The sequence below is a fragment of the Eulemur rufifrons genome, chromosome 27 (assembly GCF_041146395.1).
Source record: "Eulemur rufifrons isolate Redbay chromosome 27, OSU_ERuf_1, whole genome shotgun sequence".
Lineage (NCBI taxonomy): Eukaryota > Metazoa > Chordata > Mammalia > Primates > Lemuridae > Eulemur > Eulemur rufifrons.
In genome coordinates, this window is record NC_091009.1 from 16,044,949 (window position 1) to 16,068,049 (window position 23,101).

General features: G+C 51.0%; 1 protein-coding gene across 1 annotated transcript; it reads left to right on the forward strand.

Annotated features, from left to right (window-relative positions):
- Positions 1 to 15,948: 15,948 nt before the first annotated feature.
- Positions 15,949 to 17,622, forward strand: ZNF648 (zinc finger protein 648). Its single transcript, XM_069459428.1, has one exon. The coding sequence runs from the start codon at positions 15,949 to 15,951 to the stop codon at positions 17,620 to 17,622; it is 1,674 nt and encodes a 557-aa protein (XP_069315529.1).
- The last annotated feature ends 5,479 nt before the right edge of the window (positions 17,623 to 23,101 follow it).

The window sequence follows — 23,101 nt, forward strand, 5'->3', positions numbered from 1 at the left end:
AGGGAAGGGGCAGGGACAATCAGGACATCGCCCAACAGCTGCCTTACAGCAAGTGACAGATGGCCCTGCACACAGACCCACATACAGAGAGGCACGCGTGCTTCATCTAACAGGCGCGCGGAATGGGCCAGGCTCTGAGCCGGGATTCAGAGTCAGATAAGACCTGGACTCGCTGCTGGAGGCACAAGGCAAGGGAGGAAGCAGCCCCAGCAGGGCTGCAGACGAGACAGCGTGGCCCACCCCACCCCGCAGGCAGGAGGCCCCTGCAGAAGGGTGCATTGTTCTCCTTAAGGTCAGCCACTCGGAGGAAGCCACCTTCTGCCCCAGTTCCTGTGTCCCTTCCCTCACACTTGGAGGAGCCCCCAGTGAGCACCCCAGTCAGCACCCCAAGTCCAGCAGCCGCCCCGTGCTCCTGGTGCCATGGAGGTGCTGTTTGGAGCCTAAGCGTTCGTTCCTGCACTCAGGGCGTGCTCACTGGGTGCCTCCCAGGTGGCGAGCACCGCACCCAATGTCAGAGCCCAGAGCCGGGAACCTGAGACTCCAAGGTGGGAGGACAGAGGCATAAACAAATCGCAGCCTTAGAACCAGGATGTGGATGCAGGGGAGGCAGTGGAACCCCACAGGGAGGTGCCTTCGCGGGACAGGCCAGGAGGGAAGAGCTGCGACTTGTTTACCAAAAGGCATTGATGGGCTCAACTTGTCTTCCGTGGGAATTCACCCAGCGCTGTTCTGATCTTCTTACCTCTGCCCTTCCTGGTTCCTACCCCATGAAAGGACATTGGAAGAGGCTGATGTCAGAAATGGCAAGTCAGGGCACACACTGAACCCCAGGAGGCTTCCTGCTGCCCCACCCCACCTCCCTCCAGCCTCCTCCTGCAGCCCTGGGGCTGGGCGTGCCTTGGGTGGACTTCAAGTAATGGCTGTTTTTCCCTGGACTGGGACTGCCACCGGGCAGGGGGCCATGAGGCTGCTGTTTTCCTCCTGCAGTTGCCCTGCTGGTTACCTGAATGACCCAAGGGAGACGGGGGCCAACCTGGGGCCCAGATCCAGGGCTGCCCCAGGTGCCCAGATCTTACTGAGCTCTAGGAGGAAGGCGCCGGCTCCCACGTAGTCATAACATTGCTGTTTGTCTGAGCTCAGCAGTGTGTCCTGATAAAGCCTACAGAGAAGTCCCCAAGGAGGAAGAAAGGAAAGGCAGACAGATACATATTATTTTGGCCAGAGCCCCATCAGATAGCAGAGAAAGGGCTCATTCTCCTAGGAGAAAGCAAGGCATACTCTGTCCTTGAGGTGCCATTTTTCCCAGGTAACAGGGGCAAGACCAGACCAGACAAGCCATGGAGGGGCCAACGCTGGCCGTGTCGTGAGCTGGTGTCCCCACCGGTCCATGTGCGCCCACGCCCACTCTCAGGGGCTGTGGCTGGGGTGGCTGAGAGGGGAATCCCCGGTGGATGCTTTCCTTGTCTTGGGCCAAGGTGGAAGGAAGTATGGTAGGTGCGGGCAGTGTCTGCAGGGAGGAACTGAGAAGGCAGGAATGAGGTTTTGACCCACCCTATGGGCCTTCCCTTCCTCCCTCCTGCCTGTTGTCTCCTCCAAACACCCTGCCTTCCTGGAGCAAAGGCCCCGAACTTCTCGCTGGAGAGCAGAAGGCTGCTCTAGCCCCAGAGTCTAGAAACAATATTTACCTCGGGGGCCGTGGAGGAGAGAGAGAGTCAGGATGTTCGCGAGAGTGCAAAGTCCTCAGGGTTCAGCCCAGAGGGTCCACCTCTGAGATCCTCAAAGACACGGGTGCCACCCTCATGATGCTCCCACTTTGATTTGCAGGTGTCACTCTGCCATGCTGGCGCCCAGCATCGGCCACGTCACAGCGCTTCTCTGGGCACAGGAATTGGGCTGGGGGTCCTGTGTCTGCTCTGAGAGCATTTCTGCCTGCAGCCCCCTCTCTGGCTTTGTGCTCTGTTTCCTTTCCTAGTGTGAACTGGGTCCAGAAGAGAAGCACAAGCCCTGCTATGCATGTACTGCCCACCCCCCGGGACATCCACACACTCCGGGAGGCAGTCTCGGGGACTGACCAGTGGCATTGGCAAGCAAGGCTGACTGTGGGTCAGGACCGGCCTGTCCCCGCTCATGGACCCCTGTCATTCATATCTCAGCAATGACTTTACCTAAGAGGAAGGCTCTGAGAATACTCCGGCGACCTTTCACCTAATCAAGTAATCCAGCCTTCAGGGCCCAGACCAATCCCTGCCTCCGTGACAAAGCCGTCCCTGTCACCCCTGCATCTCTCCCGACTCACTCACACAGCAGTGATGCTCTCGCTCCGCTCCTCACCGTGTGCCCCTCACGTCACACCTGCACAAGACCCTGCACTAGGGCTGGGCTGGAGGCAATGTCACAGGGTGCCCCCCCCCCCAGCCCTCGGAGCTGCTTCCAATGCAGTCAAGAAAATGCATGTAACATACAGAAATGTCACGCGTGGTTCCATGAGAGAGACACAGAGAAAAGGCTCAGGGGCTGGAGGGGTGGGGGCAGTGGTTTTCACCGCCCTGAGCTGAGTGGGGCGGCGGAGGGGCCCTCCCAGTGGCAGCTGAAAAATGACTTCCCGAAACACACAGGGCTGGGACGGCGGGGTCAGTATAGAAAAAGAATTTCCTGCAGAGTGGAGATGGGACTTGGTGGATGGATGTGCAGGGAACTGCCAGGAGCTGGCCCCCCGAGTGGGTCTCAGTCAGGCCAGCTCCTCCAAGTAGGCGCTGTGGGCACCTGGGCATCCCTCTCCAGGCCTCCCTCTTGCAGGCAGCTTTCTCCTCGGGCATCTGCAGGCAGGGACTCAGGGACGCTACAGGAGGAAAGAGCAACACGGAGTCACCTGTTGTTAAGACCAAATGCTGCTACCCCAGCCCAGACTTTCCATGCATGGGTAGCCCTGCAACTCGAGCCTCCGCATCAACACCAGGATGCCCCCTTTGGCCTCAATTTCATGAGGAACTAATGAAAATACTGCTTGCCCGAGCGGTGACAGAGCTGACCATGAACTAATTCTCAGCTTCCCTGCTGCCTCTGCACACTCATCAGGGAGGTGGGTTAAAGTTCAACCTGGAGAACAACAGCTGGAGGTGTGGGGGGCTGTGTTAGGTCGGCCACCTAACGCCAAGGCCGAAGGGAGGAGGAGGAGGAGGAGAGAGGGGAGTGCCCAAGGGGGCACAGTCTGTCTTTTCGACCCGGCGGCCACCTCCCGCCGGTCTCCCATGGACACCTTGCTCAGCCTGCCCAGAGGGAGGCCCCAGAGGGAGGGCAGAAGGGGTGCACTGTGGGCTGCACCAGGTTTTCCTAATCGATAAATCCAATTTTGTGATCAAAAGGCCTTTGGAAACTAGCCACGCAAAGGAGAATTCCGCCTGCCTCCATTAGAACCCCCCTGGGCATTCCCGGTACCCTGTGAGAGATACCAATTCGCTGGCTCTAAGTTGAGCCCGGGGAGTCCATTCCCTTCCTCCTCCCTCCCTCCCTTCCTTCCTCCAGCATGCAAGGCCCTAGAAGGCTTAGAATGAGAAAAACATTGCATCACACGTGGCTCTGGACCCCTACTGTGTGTAGTGCGGCTGGCACCCTGGCCCTGCCTGGGGCCTCAACGCCACTCCGAGACTGGCCCGGGGATGGCGACTGCCTCCCAGCGCGGGAACGGGCTCCTTTGCGGCTGTCCTGCAGAGGGGAGTCCCTCATCCAAGGAGCAATGCTGCCACCTGCTGTTGTGTGTTAAAAACGTCCCGCATTCTCCAAACACCTGGTTCCATCAGAGGCAAGGAGCAGCGCGAGGGGCTGCCCTGCCCTCTCTCTTTGGCTCTGCCTCTGACTGTCCTATTCTGAGAACTGCAGTGTCCCCCAGTTATGTGCCTTTTTGGTGCCTCTCATTTATGCCCATCTTCCCTGGGCAGCCACCAGTCAACAGGCAGATCTCGCTCACCCACAACCTTTCCTTGAATTCAGTTCAATTTGGCGTGCATCGTGGAACATTTGATAGGAATCAGGCACGGGCTGGCAATAAAGCAAGGCCTTACTTTTGCAGAAAGGAGTGAGAAGCCGGGTTTATTCGTGAATATGGATGATTTCTATCTAGAGTGATGTCTGAGCTGAGTCCTAAAGGATAAGCCAGAGTCAGCCAGCTGAAAAATGGGAAAGAGGATTCCAGGCAAAAGGACTAGCAAGATAGAATCTCTTGGCTGTTTTAATATAGAAACTTAATTGCTATATTTTGAATCTACTTTTTTGCTACCCTCCGAAGGATGGAATTAAACATTTCCCCTCAATTTCTTCGCAGGTTTAAAGATTAAAAGAAAAGGAAACAAGTGTTTCAGTTGCTACTAATTAGGTTGTGGACTTTCCAGGTCTATTAGAAAAGAACAAGAAGGACTCCTGGGTTTGAGGGAAGAAGGAGTGTGACCGAAGGAGGCAGGAGGTAGAGAAGGCTTCTCCCCCTAATAGAGAGTTCTCTGGGCCAGCAGGGAGAGAGGACTCAAGTCATTGCCCCACCCTGGTCCCTGCAGTGCCCCAGAGGGAAATGGCTGCATCGTGCCAGAATGCTCTGGAAGTCCAGCCTTGCAGTGAGTTTTCGGGTCCCGAGAATGGCGGAGAGGCATCCTGGAGCCAGGAGACCTGTGAACCCCAGGCTGAAAGAGCCCTAGATGTCAACATGGCAACGAATGTGGACAAATGCCCAAGGACCAGACTCCTTGGCCCTATGAGGGACTCAAGAACCTTGACATAGTCCCAGAAATAGAGAAACACAAGTTCAAACCACAATGAGAAAATAAGGGAACTCAATGTTCTTGCACACCAGGGTTTGTAGCAGATTCATACAGCTCTTAGGGGCAAAGGGGGTCAAGACAATTGTTCTTGAGACAATCACAGAAAGAGCAGGAAAGTTTCTGGGTGGTTTGGGGTAAACCACTTGCCCTCTGGGCCTTGGTTTAATCTTTGGGGACAGGATGAGGAGGGTGAGCATGTGATGTCGAAGCCCCTTCCTGCTGTAGGAGTCTATGGGAATACAGACAACATGTGGCAGATCAGGGGAGCCACTGGGGTCTATTGCAATGACCAGGAAAGGCTTCGCGAATGTGATTCTGACAGGTGGGAAGAAGCGAAGGAATGATGAAGGCAAAGGGTTTCAGGTGGTGACAATGGTGTGTGCAGGGTGCTGGTGTGAGCAAGTGCACGGTGTGCCCAGCTGGGGAGGGAGGCTTGGAGGAGGAGCAGCAGGACACCGGCAGGAGGGCGGGGGTGTCAGAGCGCCACCTCCCTTCAGGAGAGTCCACAGGGGAGGAGATAGGAAAGATGGCTCCCGAGAATCCCAGCTATATTTCTAGAGAATTTCATGTTGAGCCAGATACTCCCCAAAGCCCTTCCTGAAAATGTCCTCAGACACCTGTACTTCCACCGTCTGATGGCAGAGACGCAACACGTGACAAGTGTGTTTCCACTGACAGTGTGAGAACGTGCAAGGCGGGAGCAGCCAGCCTTTTGCAGGGCTGGTCTGCAGACGCCTGGTCAGGAACAAGGTCCTGATCCGTGAAACGTTCTGGTCAATGGCGTGTCGTGTCCCGAAAGGCAGTTTTATGAAGACTTTTTTTTTCTTTTTTTGTTTTTTATCTTTTTTTATTATTATTATTCTTTTTTACTTTCTTTTTCACTGGGGAAAGTGTCTGGCATATGAAGTCTTGAACACAGTGAAACATGTCTCACCCTCACACTGTTTGAACCACCAGATTAAAAGGGAGTAAAAGTGTGGGTTTAGCCCCTGGGCTCTGGCATCAGACTGATGGCTTTGAATCTTTGCTCTGTCACTTACTAGCTATGTGACAAGGGAGCTCCGTGCCTCAATTTCCTCTTGTAGAATGCATATGAAGGCACCTACCTCTCTCTGCATGGCTGTGCCGTGGGCCTGGCACCTGGTAAGCACTCTGTAAACGTAAGTCATGGTCATCTCGCAAAGCATCAAGGCAGTGTTCTGTGGCGTAAAGTCAGAGGAAGTATGGAAGCTTATTGTTTGGTAAGGAACTGGGAAAAATTTATAATGATTCCAATCCATTGTTTTCTTGTTTTTTGACTCCTTGGCATTAGAATAAAACAGAGAAGCTGTACCAACTATAAAGCTAATTAATGAAACTGTCTGGGGGGTGGGTGTGGGGGGGAGGCCAATAGACCAGAACATTCTGTAGCTCTGGTGGTTCTGGGATCCTGGCCAAACTTTTTCCCCCAGACAGCACTCGTCCTTGTTTTGTGCCCCAGAGGTTGTGGTCACCTGGCTCCCAAATGGCGGTTCTGCACTTGTTCTGGGGCCAAACCTAAGAGGGGCCAAAGATGATAATATTCTGCTCCTGTTCATAATTCTTCAGTGGAAGAGCTGTATACCTTCTAAAGACAAAGAGTCTTCCCTCAGTGTCCCCCATGGGCCCCAGGAAAGGGTCCAAACCCCTCTGTGTGTCCACAGGTCCTCCCAGCACCCCTCGGCACGCCGGCCATCCTGAAGGGCTCACGGCTCCCTCCACTCTCCTCGGAGCCTGCCGCCCTCTCTTAACTCGCTCCTGTTCATCCTCCAGGCCTCCATTTAGCCACTATCTGAACCTTCCACCTCACCATCGTGGCTCCCATGTACACCCACATCCCCAGGTTTACCCCGCTGTGGCCCTCAGCACACTCTCACTCACCTGCTCAGCCCTTTGCTTCACCAGACCATAAACCACTCGAGGGCAGCAACTGTGTGGATGGCTATTGCTTCTGTGGCACCAAGCACAGCACCCTGATTTAACCAGCATGTTCAGCAAGGTTTCTTAGAGGACATGACACTCAGCATGAGACTTAAGGGACTGGGGTGGGGCCAGAGGTGCAATTTCAAGAAAGGAAAGAATATGCCAACAAGTGCAAAGGCCCTGGGGTTGGAAAGAACTTGGTACATCCAAGGAACATGCTAAGGACAGTGTGGCTGGCGGGTAGAGAGGGAGCAGGTGGCATGGGATTCGGTGTGAGGTTCAAAGCATAGTGGGAAGTGAGTGAAACTTGTTAAGCTGAACAGAAACATCATCCTATATCCTTAATGTTGTCTCTTCCCCTTTTTGCTCTTATAGAACATGGCTCTCTTGTGAAAACAGTTCTCTGCAGACTTCTCAAGTGGTGGCTTATGCTTCTCTTCCACACCCCTCCTACCACCAGGTGGGATAGGTGTGGTCCTCACTCCCTGTGCTGTTTCAGATCATTCTTGCTCTTCCTTAAAACTGTCCAGCTTTGAGTATCAACAAGCAGCCTGCAGCATCTCCCGCAAAGCCCAGACCACTCCCCGGCTCCGTGTGTGGATCTCAGCACCTGGCCCCCCCACCACTCTCACCAGCCCACCTTGTCATCATTCTTGGGATGATAGTCTTGGCTCTGAGTCCCTGAATACCTCTCCTCTGATGCCCTAGTCCTTCCCCTATCAAATACTCAAATGGCCAGACTCTAAGCCTGTCATCAGTAACAGCTGCACCCTCTCCACAGTCTCAATTTGGTGCATCTCCCTGTCTGGCCAGCACCTCCTGACTTCCCAGCTCACAGCCTACAAAATCCCACCATCCTCAGTCCTCAACCCGGGGGATACCTGATGGTTGCACCTTGTGACGGGTCCCGGTCCCCTTGGGATCTCTCTGTCCCCCATCTGACTTGGCTTAAATTCCATGGTCTGTCGCTTTAATCACTTCGTTTTCATACACCCTCATCTTCAGTACCTTTCTTTAGTTTCACTGTACTTGTTTGGCAAAACTCTGACCCTGCTTAACCCCAGTTCTGTGCCTACTCCACACTTGCACCCACACGCTGTCGGCGGCTGGAGGAAAGAAAGCACACGATCTTCCTGGCTGGCCTAACTTTCATTCGTGACCACTGACCTCAAGTGGGCCTTTCATGCTGCCTGGGGATTATGGACCCATTCCCTCTGCTGGATGAACATGTCATGCCTTTTTCCTGTTCAGACTTCCCACACCTCCTCCCCCGCGTGCCACCCCAGCCAAGGACCTTGCTTGCTATTTCTCGGGGAAAAAGTGACCCAGCAAGAGAGCTTCCTCAAGCTCCCACCTCTGCTTGTGCCCACGCCCCTGCACCTGTGGCCGTGGACTTTTACTTTCCTCCTGTCGCTGTGGACACGATTGCACTATCTCAGCCACCCACGTGGACAATCTGTGGTTGTGTGGCATCACCATCATTCCTGACCTCGAATTTATGTGCTACTGATAAGCAATCAATCATTTTCTTATATTTATTCACACATAAGTGCTTTACAATAAAAAATCTGACATACTATTAAAACAATGAAAAAATAATGTGTTCAGGGTCACAGCACGGTAGCCTGCATTGGTTGTCAAACAATAGCAACAACAAACGACAGCGGGCTTTCGGTCTCCACCTACAATGCTGTGTTTCGTGTGTTGTGATTAAATGGTAACTGCGCACTGTATTTTATTTAGGTGACAAGAAACATCTGAAGCAGTTGAGGGGCCAGGAAGTGGGTCCCCTGGGGATGAGGAGGGGGAATAAATAATATTCAGAATATTATTTATTCTGAATAAACTGTGTGTCGTGCACCTGTGTTTTGACTGCGACCTGTCACGTGAGGTCAAGTGTGGAATTTTCCACTCTAGGCATCATGTCAGTGCTTCAAAAGTTTCAGATTTTGGAGCATTTCAGATTCCAGATTTTGGGATTAGGGATGCTCCACTTGTATTGAGTAGACAGATGGCTACAGTAAGCCTGTTCTAAAGTTTGGAGATGCCTTCACCTTTTAAGAGGAAGAATCTTAATGGGTGAGGTTAACCCGCCCAAGGAGATGGTGCATGGCCTGGAAACATGTAGCTGAAGAGGCTTAGGAAGCCCACAAGTCCACTCTAAAGGTGCTGCGACAGTGTCCTTGGGACTAGAATGAAACTACAGCTGGGTCCTAACTAAGAGGCAACCTTTGCAGTGAAAGATGTCTTAACAGGAGAATGGTCTGTTGTGGTCCAGGAAAAGTGCCTCCCCAGAGCAAGAACTCAGGTCTGTCCCCAGCACTGCCCGGGCAAGAGTATGTCAGAGCAGGCCTGCAGCCAGGGCCACACCGAACTGGGGCCCTGTGCAGCTGCATCCTCGGGGTGGTGACAAGGTGGCAGGTTCTATGACACCAGCTCCAGCTCACTCTCCTCTCTCTGACTCAGTGCTCTTGGGGCTCTAATTCAGCTTTTCCTCTACACTTTCCTACCCACAGAGACACACTGGTGAGACTGCAGGAGGGGGCGGGGTTCCTGGAGGAGAGGACTGCACATCTGTGTGCAAAGGCCACAGAGGGCCAACGCTCATCCCCCACGCCCTCCTGAAGGAAGAAACCTGGCTGAACAGCAGAAGCCTGGACACTCCGAGTCCCTCAGAGTAGCCCGGCCTGGTGCCATCGCTCCTCTGTCCCGAGCCCCTGGGGTGGGTGTGGACAGTTGTTAAAATGGAGTCTGTCACCGGAGGCCAAGGCACTCTCATCTCATGAGGCCCGACCATTAGCAGATTGTTGATCCTTCTTATTTTGAATGTAAGATTTTAACTTTATATATATACAAGAATGTAATTTGTTTCATTGTTTTCAAATACAATGACATAAAGTTGTGCAAAGTGTGCCTTTATTTTTTTACACCTTACTTATAATTTTGTTTGTTCACGTTTTTATCTCCACGCCCACCCCCACTGCCGTTAGATTTGCCAGAGGTTTTCATGGTCTTTCCAAAGAGGAGAGGCGCTCACTGCTCGGTAGGAGGCAGGCCCGGGCCTCAGTTCACCCTGGCCGGGGAATCCACCCGCACAGAGGAATACGGCATTCCAGCAGCCCTAAGGAAAATTTCTTTCAAGAAACTTGGCTTCACACCCATGGCCAGAGCACTATGGAGAGAGGTCCTCTCCGGTTAGGATCAGGGCAGCAGTTGCAAAGGGGAAAAGGAGGTGTGTTTTTGTGGAAACCTCAAACGCCTCTCCACATCTCCTGTGAATTACCTCTGTGTTCAGGCAGCCGAGCTAGACAGCTGCAAGGAAAGGCGTGTGTGTTTGATGGGGGCCTTGGAAAGAAAAGGCCCCTTGTACCCCGGCCAGCGCCTGTAGGTGGTGTGACCTGGGAGGACAGAGGAGCCAGGAGCTCGGCGGCAGCTGCTGCAGAAGCCGGATCCCAGCGGCAATGTTCCAGCGAGCCAGAGGGGGAGCCCGAGAGCCGGGCCCCAGCCCCGTCCCGAGTCGCGCAGGGCGGCAGGCTGCACCTGCAGGGAGGAGGACAGCCAGGATCAAGGACTCCGGTGGCGAATTCCTGACTCCTCCTCTTTGCTTGGCAAACTCAAACTCATTCTTCAAGGCCAATCAAAGGGAATCTCTTTTGGGAAGACTTCCCCAAAGCCCAGGCAAAGCCAATTCTTCCTTCTTGCTACCCGCAGCACGCCCGCCCACGTTAGAATTGTCTGCGGATGGCTCCGAGCGCTCCAGCACGCTGCGAAGCCCCGCAAAGCATGACACCGCCTCGTGCCTCTGTATCCCGGTGGCTCGACGTCCGTCTCTGAGAAGTGCTTCTTGGTATAGTCGGGCCCGTGCCTCAGAGTCATGCAGAATCTGGGGCCCACTGGGACCTGAAGAATCTCTGGGAGTGTGGCCCTGAATTCATCACATTTAGCCAGGTCTCCAGGTTATTCTTATGCACTACAGGGTAGATGCCAAGTATGGTGTTTTTCAAATGTTTTTGACCAAGAAACAAAGCAAACCAGAATATGAAATAGAGTTTTCATTATAACCCCACACACATATGTATGGGGTTATAAAGTGATTCCCTGTCCTATTCACAGGTTGTGTCCTGCAGTTTGAAAAATACTGACATAGTGAAGCTCACCAAGTTTTTGATGAATGAATAATGGAACAAATAAATGAATACTTGTATCTCAACACTGGTTAAATAGAGATGCTGCATTAGATAATTTCTAAGATCTCTTCATTTAAAATTCTGAAATTGATGCCTTGCTTTGCTTTTCTTTCTTTTTTTTTTTTTCCAATTTCCAACAGTTTCACCATGCCCCAGGGCTCTGTTAATCCTCAGTTAAAGGATTCTCACTGATACAAGAGATCAGATGGTTCTGTTGCAATTTGTTCATTAATTAAAGATTTGCAGTGTCTTCCCTTCTAACTTCCCCAGATCTCCCATCTCTGATCCAAGAAGCACCAGCAAAGACAGAAAGTAAACCTGAATATAGGAGATTCCCAGAAGTCTCATTTGTGGTGTTCTTTCTTTGACTTCTACGAGGTCTCAAGGTCGAGGTGGAATGTGGAGGAGGAGAGGCCTGAAGTCTCTGTGGCCTGGAAAGGTTTGTTATTCCCTGGGCCAAGGAAATGTGCTGCCATGACAACAGAGAACGTGCATCTCCCACCTCTTGTACCCAGAGTAGGTGACTCAGGGAGATGTTATCCAGTGAGCCAGGCCAGTGTCCAGGCCACTCCTGGTCCCATGTATCTCAAGGTGGCCCGTCCCATACCAGTGAGATGGAAACACCAGAGTGTCTTGAAAACTAAGGAGCCACGTGGACAATTTAACATGGAGGTCCCAAGACATATGATAACCAGTCAACTGTTATGGTTTCTAGAAAGAAAGCATGATGAAAAACTGGCTGTCATGGCTGGACAAGAATGGATAGGCATGTGTGGGAGCCATCTGTTTGGGAGAAGAATGTCTTCTGAGGCAGTGACCACAGTGACCACATATACACAGGTCACACAGCCTTGGAGTAGAAGGACTAAGGGTTTCCAGGAGGAAATGAAGGGGAAGTCAGGCAGGCTCCGAGGCACAGAGTTTGGGAATCTTAGGTTGCAGTGGCTAAAGTGCAGACTCTGATGCCTTGGCCCCAGTCATAGCTCCACTACATAGTAACGGTGTGACCGTGACCTTGGATAAGGTACTTAAGTTGACTGTGCCTCAGTGTCCTTAGCTTGTAAGTGGGGATAACACCGCTAGTAGCCACTTCATCAGAATGTGGTGAGGATTAACGGAGACACTGCGTGTGGTTTGTGAGCACAGTGTCAGCTCTCACGAATGCTCAATGAACGTGCACCACTGCTGCGAGGCAGTGAGTGGGATGGATGAACACACACACACACACACACACTCATCCCAGCTCCAGCTTCCACCTCCACAGGCCCCTCTACCAATCCACGAGGAATTAGGTACTTTCTTGCCAAAGGTATCTGAATCCCAAAGCCTATACAATATGGCCACTTGGGACATTTGAACAACAGAGTTGGGATATAGGTTGGTGGCAACACCATCTGAAACGTTGCTCTGGGAGTTATTTTAGGGATTTACCTACTCTTCCGATCCCTCCTCAGTGCCAATGGTTCTCAGCCTTTCTTGGATCATGGCCCTTTGAGAAACAGATGACTGCTAAGGAGCCTCTTGGTAGAAGAGTGCATGGCCACAAATCTGCTGCATTCTGCACTTTATTTGGGGGGCTCTGTGTTCATCAGGATTTGAACCCTGTTCCAGATGTTCACACTCACAGACCTTGAGGCACGTCCCTGCTGCCTGCCTCGTCCCTCTGAAGCCATGCCCACAGAACACCAAGGGGCAGAGGAACCTGCTTCTCTGGATCACACTCTGAAAATTGCTGTTCAGAAAAATGTGTTGGGTGCCAGTATTCCTCAGAGTTTCAGCTCTAACAGGGCCACAGGGATATAAAAGGAGCCCCAGGAACCCTGTCTTCCCTAGATACAGCAAAGACATCAATAAGAACAATCATGGCAGCTAACTTTTCTGGGCATTTGCTATGTTCCACACACTGTGCTAAGCTCTTTACAAGCTCTTTGTCTCATTCAATCCTCCCAAGACCTCCATGATGGTGATACTATCCCAAGCCCCATTTTGCAGATGAGCAGTTAAGGCACACAGAGGTTAAGTAACTTGCCCAAGGCCACACGGCTGGTGAGTGGTGAGATTCAAACACAGACCCAGGCCCTGCTGTCAACCAATATATTTTCTGGCCACCCAGTGACATCATAGGTACCATACTTCCATCTCCTATTTTAACGTCCTGAATGGTCATTCTAATAAATTGCTCATTAGATTTCAGTGGGTATAAATTCTGAACATAGTGAGTCTTCTATCCTGAGCCAACCCTTCCCTTCAGAATGAACCTGGGAAACAGTGCTGAAAGATGAAGAGAGGACCCAGACATACCTGGCGTCTGTATGAACAAGGCAGAAAACGATGTCCCTGTACCCCCACCCCCAGTTACATGGCTGTGGGCATCTTTGAGCCAATGACTGGGCTGCTGCAAAGAATTCTGGGAACCCTCACCCCTGCTCAATCCACAGTTCTGCAAAAGGTAGGTACCAGAATAGGGGAAGTGGAAGTATAGGCCAATACTTTGTTCTGCCTCCCAGGGAGAGAAAAAGTTGCTCAGGAGGCTCACATGTGACAAGTGGCCCATGGGTATACCAGGGCTGAAGTGAAGGATGGACTGCTTGCTCTGTGGGAGGAAGGCGTGAGCGTGAACAGAAGCATAGGGCCACCTGCAGGAGGACTGAGGGAGGGAGGGAGGGGGGAGGGAGGGGGGCTGGCTCTGGCAGGGAGGGGAGGCGGGAGCAGAGGCAGCGGAGGATCGGTTCAGGCAGTGAGAGAGGGCAGCCCCACTCTATTTCCCAGGCTGCTCTCTGGATGCAGGCAGGAAGGTTGAGTGTATTACACTGGCCCCACCTCCTGAGGCTCTCTCTGCAGCTGCTGGACTGGACACAAAAGCATAAGAGACAGAGACACCATCTCTGCTGATTTGCACCCAACTCTGGCTCCCGCTGCTGAGAGGCCACGTGTCACAGAAGCTGGGGCAGGAGCCCCACGCTGCTGTCTGCGTTTCCCAGGTAAGCAACTGTCTGTGTCTGAGCCAGAGGTGGAGAGCAAGGCCTGAAGTGGTGGGCAGAGGAGAACGTGAGAGGTGGCTGCCCTGGGATGGACTTGGTACAATCTGGAAGGACCGAGGAAGAGGGGCAGGGTCCAGAGCTGGAACAAGCCCTCAGTCTAGACTTCTGAAGAGCGCCCATGTGCGAGGTGGGGGAGCTGGAGGCTGCACTTGGGTGAGTGCAGACAAAGTTCCAGGAAAAGGCTGTGCTCTGACAGCTCCTGGGGGCCAGCACATCTGGAGAGCAGAGGGGCCAACCACACCACGGCATCAATGTTCCTCTTCCAGACCAGGTATATTTGTGCAGACATTGCCAGAAAATCCCACCCCGGGCCCCTGCCTTCCTCCAGGTTTTCCTGGTGGTTGAGAGAGAGAGCCGTTGGCAGCCACAGAAGGAGGAAGGCAGGACGTATGCCCTGGGGATATGGCTTCAGACAGAGGAGGGTTCCCCATCTGCAAAGGCAGTCTCCCCTCAGGCTCCTGAGAAGGGGCTGGTGAGCTAGCGGAGGCTGCCTGCTGCCCAAAGGAGGCTCACCTGTTGGCCCAGAGGAAGGGAGCGAGACACAGGCTGCGAGAATGAGGTATGTGCGCTGGAGGTGGGCTGGAGAGTGGGTGAAGTAAGTGATCTGTGAACAGAGCCACAGGAACATGCACAGCGTGTTGCTGCAGAGAGAGAATGAGACCTAAGAAATCAGTTCCACACAAATCCAGCATCCCTTGCTGTCCCTGCTGGGGGACCACAGCTCCTGATTAGGCTAGCTGGTCTAAGTCATATAAAGTTGGCTAGTGGTGTGTCTTCTGTATTATTAATAACTACACACACACACACACACACACATCCAATTTCTAAGATCCACTCTGCTGAAAATATGTCAAACCTGGGTTCCTGTCAAAAGGCATGGCAGCAAGACTCTGATATGTGATGGGGACAGAGCAGCAAGGGAAGAAGAGTGGCCCCTGGGCTTGAGGGCACAAAGAGACATGAGACGCTGAATGCTTGTCGTGACTGCAATGTGTCCTCCCTTCATCTACGGCTTCTGTATCCAGAACAGAAAGTGCGGATTCCTCCCCACTGCTTCCCACTCCATCCATACACTATAACTGGGCTTGTGATCAGACAGGGGCTGGGGAAGGACAGGTTGATGAGATGGGGATGGGGTCACAAGACCCACCAAGTGCAAAGATCACTCCCCTTATCCCTTCTGAGAAGGCAGTGGGAGGTGGGCGGAGGCAGAGAGGACGCTTCCGGAAGGTAAATACTTGGTGACTAATACTGCCGACCACCCCAGGCAGTGGCCTTTGCAGCATGGGTCCTGGCTCTGCAGCTGGCTGCTGGCCTCTCCCTTCTGCAGGGGCAATCTGGGTCATTGAGAGCAGGGAGGAGCCCAGTGGTGAGGCCTCACAGCCAAGGTTCCTTGGCCCAGAAAACACAAGGGGCTTTGATGCCTGCAGAAAGCACAGCTCTCCCCACCAGCAGGCTGTGGCTGCTCTTGGGCAGGGCCCAGCCTCAGGGCCGGCCTCAGTCTGGAGGCCACAGCTGGGAGGCAGTATGGCTCAGGGCCTAACATAATGGCCTTGAAGCTAGAGAGAAACCCCAGGGCTGCTGTCTATGAGCTGTGTGGCCTTGAGCAGGTAAGTATCCTTGTTAAGCCTCAGTTTCCCGGTCTGTAAAATGGCAATAATAACACAATAATGATAGTATCTATCTAAACCCTAACCCTAACCCTAATCCTAGCAAGTGGGATCTCCAAAGGGACCAGGGATGACTGTGGAATGTTCAGTAGGGCCAGCTCCTCCTTTCCCAGGGAGGCTCAACCACACGCCTGGCACGGAGACCAGTGGGAAATGGCTAGAGTGAGAACCTCAGTCCTCTGGTCAGGAATGTAATTAAGTACATTCTTCGTGATTTCCTCTTCACATTCCCCTTTTTTCAGGTATCCTGAGCCAAGCAAAGGCTCTTCCTAGGAGGAGTGGGTAACAGAAGTGCCTGAACGTCATGGCACAAGTGGACTCCCAGGACAGGTGGGGCGAAGTGTCCCCTCTCCGCAGCTTGACTCAGGAGGCTCACGACAGCCAGATGCTAAGCCTGAACTTAGAGAGTGAGGAGGAAGATGATAGGGAGACAGGAGATAAAGAGGGCACTGGGGACCTGGCAGCCTGTCCAAGGGGCAGCTCCCCAGCAACTCACGACAATCCAGCCTCCCAGCATTCACCCGGGAAAGAGGAAGAGAAATTCTCTGATTATTTCACTGGTAAGGGCGTGGGGCAGAAACCGACGGAGATGCCTGGGAAGGCCAGCTGGGGAAGAGAGGTGTCAAAGATCACGCAGACCCTGGGTACCCTTCCCAGCGGCCTCTCTCATAAGTTGTTAGGTCAGATGCAACCTCCTAGGGACTCACTACATGGGGGCGACGATGGATACAGGAGTGCAAACCAGGATGCAGCTTTGGATGTCACATCTAGCTTACCCGGCACTGGAAAGTATTCTTGCGTGCAGAAAGTTGTAGAAGCGTCCCCAGACATCTCTTCCCCGGCGTGTTTCCCCAGGCCAGGGAGCAGCTGGGACCTCCCCACGCGGGACACACACACACCTGCCCAGGGGTCGGCCGTCCCAGCCAGCCTGGCAGCCGCTGTACTGGCAAAAACGCGTATTAGTAGGAAGGGCCAGAGCCAAGCGGGCGCGCGCGAGGCCAGGCAGGCGGAGGCGCGTCCCTACAGGTGCCTGCGAGGCGGCCAGGCCTTCCAGAAGCCCAGCAAACCGCCGAGCCCCGCGGAGACGCGCGGTGGCGCCAAGCCTTACGCGTGCGAGCTGTGCGGGAAGGCCTACTCCCACCGGGGCACACTTCAGCAGCACCGGCGCCTGCACACGGGCGAGCGGCCCTACCGGTGCCCCTTCTGCGACAAGGCCTACACCTGGTCCTCCGACCACCGCAAGCATATCCGCACTCACACTGGCGAGAAACCCTACCCGTGCCCGGACTGCGGAAAGGCCTTCGTGCGCTCCTCGGACCTGCGCAAACACCAACGCAACATGCACAGCAACAACAAGCCCTTCCCGTGCGCCGAGTGCGGCCTGACTTTCAACAAGCCGCTGTCGCTGCTGCGCCACCAGCGCACGCACCTGGGCGCGAAGCCCTTCCGCTGCCCCGCCTGCGACCGGGAGTTCGCTGTGGCCAGCAGAATGGTGGAGCACCAGCGCGTGCACTCGGGCGAGCGGCCCTTCCCCTGCCTTACCTGCGGCAAGTGCTTCACCAAATCCTCCAACCTGTACGAGCACCAGACGCTGCACACCGGCCAGAGGCCCTTCAAGTGCGCCGACTGCGGGGTGGCCTTCGCGCAGCCCTCGCGCCTTGTTCGCCACCAGCGCATCCACACCGGCGAGAGGCCCTTTCCTTGCACGGAGTGCGGCCAGGCCTTTGCCCGCTCCTCCACCCTGAAGCGGCACCAACAGATCCACTCCGGGGAGAAGGGCTTCCTCTGTGCGGAGTGCGGCAAGGCCTTCCGCATTGCCTCGGAGCTGGCCCAGCACATCCGGATGCACAACGGGGAGAGGCCCTACCAGTGCGAGGACTGCGGCCAGGCCTTCACCCGGTCCAATCACCTCCAGCGACACCGAGCCAAGCATGGCACCTACAAGAAGGAGCCCATCCCTTCTGCTTCTGACGAATGAGGGCTCCAGCGGCTCTCAGGGGGCGGAGACACCAGACCTCGCTGCTTGGAACCCTCCCCCGCGGACCCACTCACATGGTATCGCCAGCCTCTCTGGTCAGCGTGTGTATTTGCTCTCTGGTATAGAAAGCAACTGCAGGGATAGCACCCAGGCGTGTGGTTTCGTGTCAGTTTTTCTTCCGAGTCTCGGAGGTCATAAGCAATGGAAAAGGGTAAGAGAAAGTAGCGGGAGCTGGTCAAGAGTTGAGTTCCTTGGGTTGGGGGATCTCCATCAATTAGAAATTATTTGTAGAATTATATGCTGGACACTGTGCAGGGTTCCAGGGATATGGTGAGAAAAAAAAAAAAAAAAAAAAAAAAAAACCTGTCCTGTCTTGCCCTCAAAGCCATATGCAAATACTGAGAAGGAATTCGGGCTTGTCCTCCTTAGAGAAAGGGGCTTTTTGGTTTTCACAAAAGGAATCCCCAGGAGTGGTCCTTAGGATGGATTCTCGTCCAAGCAACAAAGCTGATCTGGGGGTAACTCAAACCCAGACAGATATATCCCATCATTTCAGCACCTGCCGAAATTAGTTTACCCTTGGGAATGTCTTTTTAAGTCTTGGCTTTAAGTAGAGGAGACCTTTGTCTTAGAGGGGAGTTTATGTTCTATGTTTAGGAACAAGCTATTCTACAAGTTCAGAGCAGCCTTAGTATCTGAAAAAGAAGCCCACTCCTCTATACAGGAGAACTTAGAAACCGGATCTAACCTGAGAGTTTCACTCACAAAATCCATGCATATCTCCTCTCTGGCTGCCTCTTTTCGTATTTGCACCCTGGGAGCTTAAGTCACATGTAATATTTAAGGAGGAATTGGCCCATTTACAGAGAGACATATAGAATTTCTCCAGATAAGCCTGACCGTGGTTAATGAAATTTTTTGGGTTCATTTAAATTTGCCTGGATCATTAGCTTTGATTTGAAGTAAATAAAATAAAACATCCTTTGCCCAAGTGCCAATTGGCTTATCCGTGTTTCAAAGTCATTAAAACCAGGTGTGAAGTCTACATGATTCACGATTATCTTCTAATGAGGTTATTCAAAATTTGCATTAGGAATAGCCACTCTTCAAAGTGTATTGATACATATATTGATTTTTATAAAGTCAGTAGTTCTTAGTTTTGGACCTCACCTGTGGGGAATCTACAACTTCACAGAGGTCCTTGGTGCACACAGTCAAATGGCACTTCTAATCGTACCAAAGTTAAAGAAGATATTCCACAAGAAGGTATAGTGCCTTCCTTTAAAGGGTAACTTTAGTATATTTGTAAAATTGCCACTAAAGGGTGCCAAATCTGAATTTCTCTTGGATTCCACCTGATTTGGACCCAGGGTGTTACTGCTCAATAGCATTCTTGGGATACATGGGGGCCCAGAGAGAAATAATATATAAAGTCATGCCCTGTGTGACCAAGGTGACCAGAGCAAAGGAATCCATTCCCATCATTTACCAGTGATGGGACTTTGGGCCTCAGCTTCTGCATCTGCATTGGCAAAATGGGAATGAGAACAACTGGTAAGAAAGGTTGGAGTCATCCTACCATAAGACAGGAACTTTGGCTGAATGCAAGAGCATTACATTGGTAGAGACATTATAAGAATGAATTTATGACCATGAACAGAGCAAAAGCTAGTATATATATATTTTTCTGAGTGATCAGTGAAATATTTGAAGACCGAAGGATTATTCCTTTTCATTATATTCTTTTTTGAAGATGGTCATTAGTATAGTTTTTACAAATTAAAAAATTTGGTTTGGTTCTATAATATTTTTGAGTTGTTCTCCAAAGCCTGGCTGCACAGGAATCACCTGGGCTGTTTGTGAACCATACAACTCCCTGAACCCTAACCTTGAACATTGATACAGGTCTGCAGTGCAGTATCTAGGTATGGCTTCCACATGGGCACACCTTTGGGGGAAAGAGTGAGTGAACTTCTTATTATTAGGCAGAAAAACTGGATTTGCTTATGCTGGGTATCTTTGGCACTATATACTATGTTTCTGGAATGTAAGGAGTAGAATGTACTCAATAGGCCGAATAGAAGTTCAGTAATCCTTCAGGCCTATCACACAAGTCAAACTTTAAGGAAAATTGTTCCAAGCAATCTTTTCTCACCTCAGCTGCAAGGGTCATGCTGAGTAGGTAATAGAGGAGAAAGTAATCCCATTACTGTAGTCACAGGTCACTGGACAAACAGTGGTGCATAAATGGGAGGGAACAGTACACGGAGTGGACAAAAAAGAAGCCAACCAGCTTCGAGGTGGCTCGGGACAAATTCTGTCCAATGGAGCCTGGCCATCCAAAGTAGGGGCAATTGAATCATCTCTCTGGAGAAGAATCAATGCTTGAAGACAGGTTATTCTTTCTCAAATTACTGTCCCAAATTATGCTGAGCTACTTTTCTTGTTTTCAATAAACCCACCACACATCACAGCAGACAATCTTATTTCCCCATTATGTATTAATAATTAAACATCAGAGCTGGGCCTTCTTTGTGATAGGAAGAATTTCAAGCTTCTCTCTGGGCTAATTCTGTTTCCACAGTTTAGTGTGCCAAGATTCATTTGGATATAACTTGTAAAAATGTTCATTTATAAGTTTCCACTTAAAACAAATTCACCTGATGTATTCACCAGAGAATACAGTGATCCTGACCCATGTTCTTTAGGTAATAATGATGATAGCCAACACTTGCATAGTGCTCAGTATATGTTCTGAGTGTTTTACATACATTAACTATTGTATTTTTAAAGCAAACTTATGATGATGATTATCCCCATGTTTTAAGATGAGGAAATCAAGAGACACAGAAGTAAAATTGCCCAAGAGATCATAGCTAGAAAGTGGCTGGCATGGTAATGATTTGGCACTTAGGCATGCTTGCACCAGAAACTATTCTTACACACAGGACCAATTGCCTCTGTTTGGTATGGAAGAATTTTCCACAGTTTTTTTTTTTTTTTTTTTTTTGAGATAGAGTCTTGCTTTGTTGCCCAGGCTAAGAGTGCCGTGACGTCAGCCTAACTCACAACAACCTCAAACTCCTGGGTTCAAGCAATCCTTCTGCCTCAGCCTCCTGAGTAGCTGGGACTACAGGCATGCGCCACCATGCCCGGCTAATTTTTTCTATATATATTTTTTAGTTGGCCAGATAATTTCTTTCTATTTTTAGTAGAGATGGGGGTCTCATTCTTACTCAGGCTGGTCTCGAACTCCTGACCAGGAGTGATCCACCCACCTCGGCCTCCCAGAGTGCTAGGATTACAGGCGTGAGCCACCGCGCCCGGCCTCCACAGTTGTTAATGACATACGTTTTAAAAGCAGATGACCATAAATTCAAGAGGAGGTAAAAGTTGAACCAACACAACAGAAAACATGACGTCACTCAGGGAAGAAGACCTGCAAATTCCTTAAAAAGGAATCTGGGAGATCCTGGGTTGGCAGCTATTAATCATTAATTTCTTAGAAAATCCATCCATAAGCTGACCAGTGGGAAAGGATTAGAGGTCCACCATTGTTTCACATCACTGACTAAAAAAACTTTCTGTGCCTGTGTCATGCACAGAAAAATACACCAGCAATGAATCTTGGCACTCGACATTTACACCACATTTTATAACCCAATACGTGTACATTGAAGAGCTATGTTACCCTGATAGGAACACAATAGATCACCCAGGAGTTCTAACTAGACCTTAAAAATCTTGCTTGGAAGGAAATTTTGTGTAGAGCACTAGTTTGATTGCTAAAATACTCAAGCAGATGTTGATGCTAGACTCAGAACTAGAATATGAACTACAAACTCAATGACCTATGAAAATATTGCCAAAGATGGGATGATTCAATGTTTCATCAAACCAGAATAAGGTGTCTGTTTAAGTTGACAGGGAAGCTCATTTTTAACGTCAATTCTCCTCTCTCCATTCTGCATGAAACCACGCCAGTACTATTTTCCCACTGTGACAGGATGACATTTTTATCCCTCTCTCATCCTTGTTTTTCTCTTAACTGCCCCTCCTCCCACAAACCTCAGTCAAATTGGTTCAGAGTTTCACTGTCTCAGGAGGGTAAGGAGCTTAGTAGATTGGTTCAGTGAATGGATGGCGCTTCTATAAAACATAAGTTATAACTAAGATCTAAAGAAAAACATGTCTTGCATAAAGCAAAGAAGATGTGAAGGGGGCTGAAAACAAGAAAGGAAACAGGATTCTATTGTGGTAGTGCGGATGAAGTCAAGGACAGGTGGGAAAGGAGGTAAGATGAGGAGATGCAGAGATTTCAGAGGCAGAGTCAGTAAGTCTTGGTGAAAGGATGACAGCTACCATTTAGTGAACACGTTTTAGGGGTCAGACACTACATTCATTATCTCAATTAATCCTTACAACAATCTGCTAAGGGAAACTCTTGGAAAATATTCCCACAAGAGGTCTGCAACAATTTTCCTTTCCAGGAAATCAGACAAGATTAATAGGTCATGGCAATTGTCTATTTTTGCTAAGCAAAGGTCACTAGGTCTGTGTGTCCCGTCTAGGGAATCGGTGGCCTGTCTGCAACAGGAGAACATGTAGCAAATCCCCGCCTTTTGGTTTAGAAGTCATGCTTGCTTACATTTTTAATTTCCATAATCATTGTGGTGGTTTAGAAAATAGGTTCACAAATTCCTTGACACCCTTCCCTTCAAGAAGTAGAGCTTCATTATTTTTCCCTTTTGGTGTGAGTTGGACTTAGTGACTCGGTTCTAATGAGCAGAATAAAGTAAGAGTGTCGTGCAACTTTCAAGGCTAGGTCGTAAAAGGTACCGTAGCTTCCATAGAGCACTTGTTCTCTCTCTCTTTTTCTCTTTCTCTGCTGATCACTTGCTCTGGAGGGAGCCAGCTACTTTGTCTTGAGCAGCCTTCCGGAAAGGTCCCACCAACCGCTGCATCAGGGAGCTTGCAAGTGGATCCTCTAGCCCCAGTCAAGACTTCAGATGACGGCACACCTGGCCACTGCTTAACTGAAACCTTCTGAGAGACCCAAGGCCAGAACTAGCCAGCGGTGTGGCTCCCAAAATCCCGATCCTTGGAAACTGTGTGAAATAATAAATGCTTGTGGTTTTAAGCTGTTAAATTTTGGTTGGTAATTTGTAATGCAACAATAGATAACAGACAATATTATAAAGAACAACTTGCACATAATGAGTAAGAGACTAGTCACTCGATGTCCCCATGAACCCTGATTACTGACTTAAGGAGACTGATGGAGGGGATGTCAGGGGAAAACACATCTCTGCTTCCTGTCACCACATTCCCCTCCAATGGTCACCCGCTGAGGCTGGCAGAGGCCCAGTTGTTTATAGGCACTTTCTGTCATCTGTCCCACTGCCAAGTGAGCCACACTAAACTCTGGGGCCCAGGTAAAGGGGTCCTTTGAGAAGAGGGCAGAAACACTGTGGGTAAT

Bases quoted from the DNA above. Each gene is read 5' to 3' on its own strand.
- ZNF648 (XM_069459428.1), top strand. From the start codon at position 15,949: ATGGCACAAGTGGACTCCCAGGACAGGTGGGGCGAAGTGTCCCCTCTC.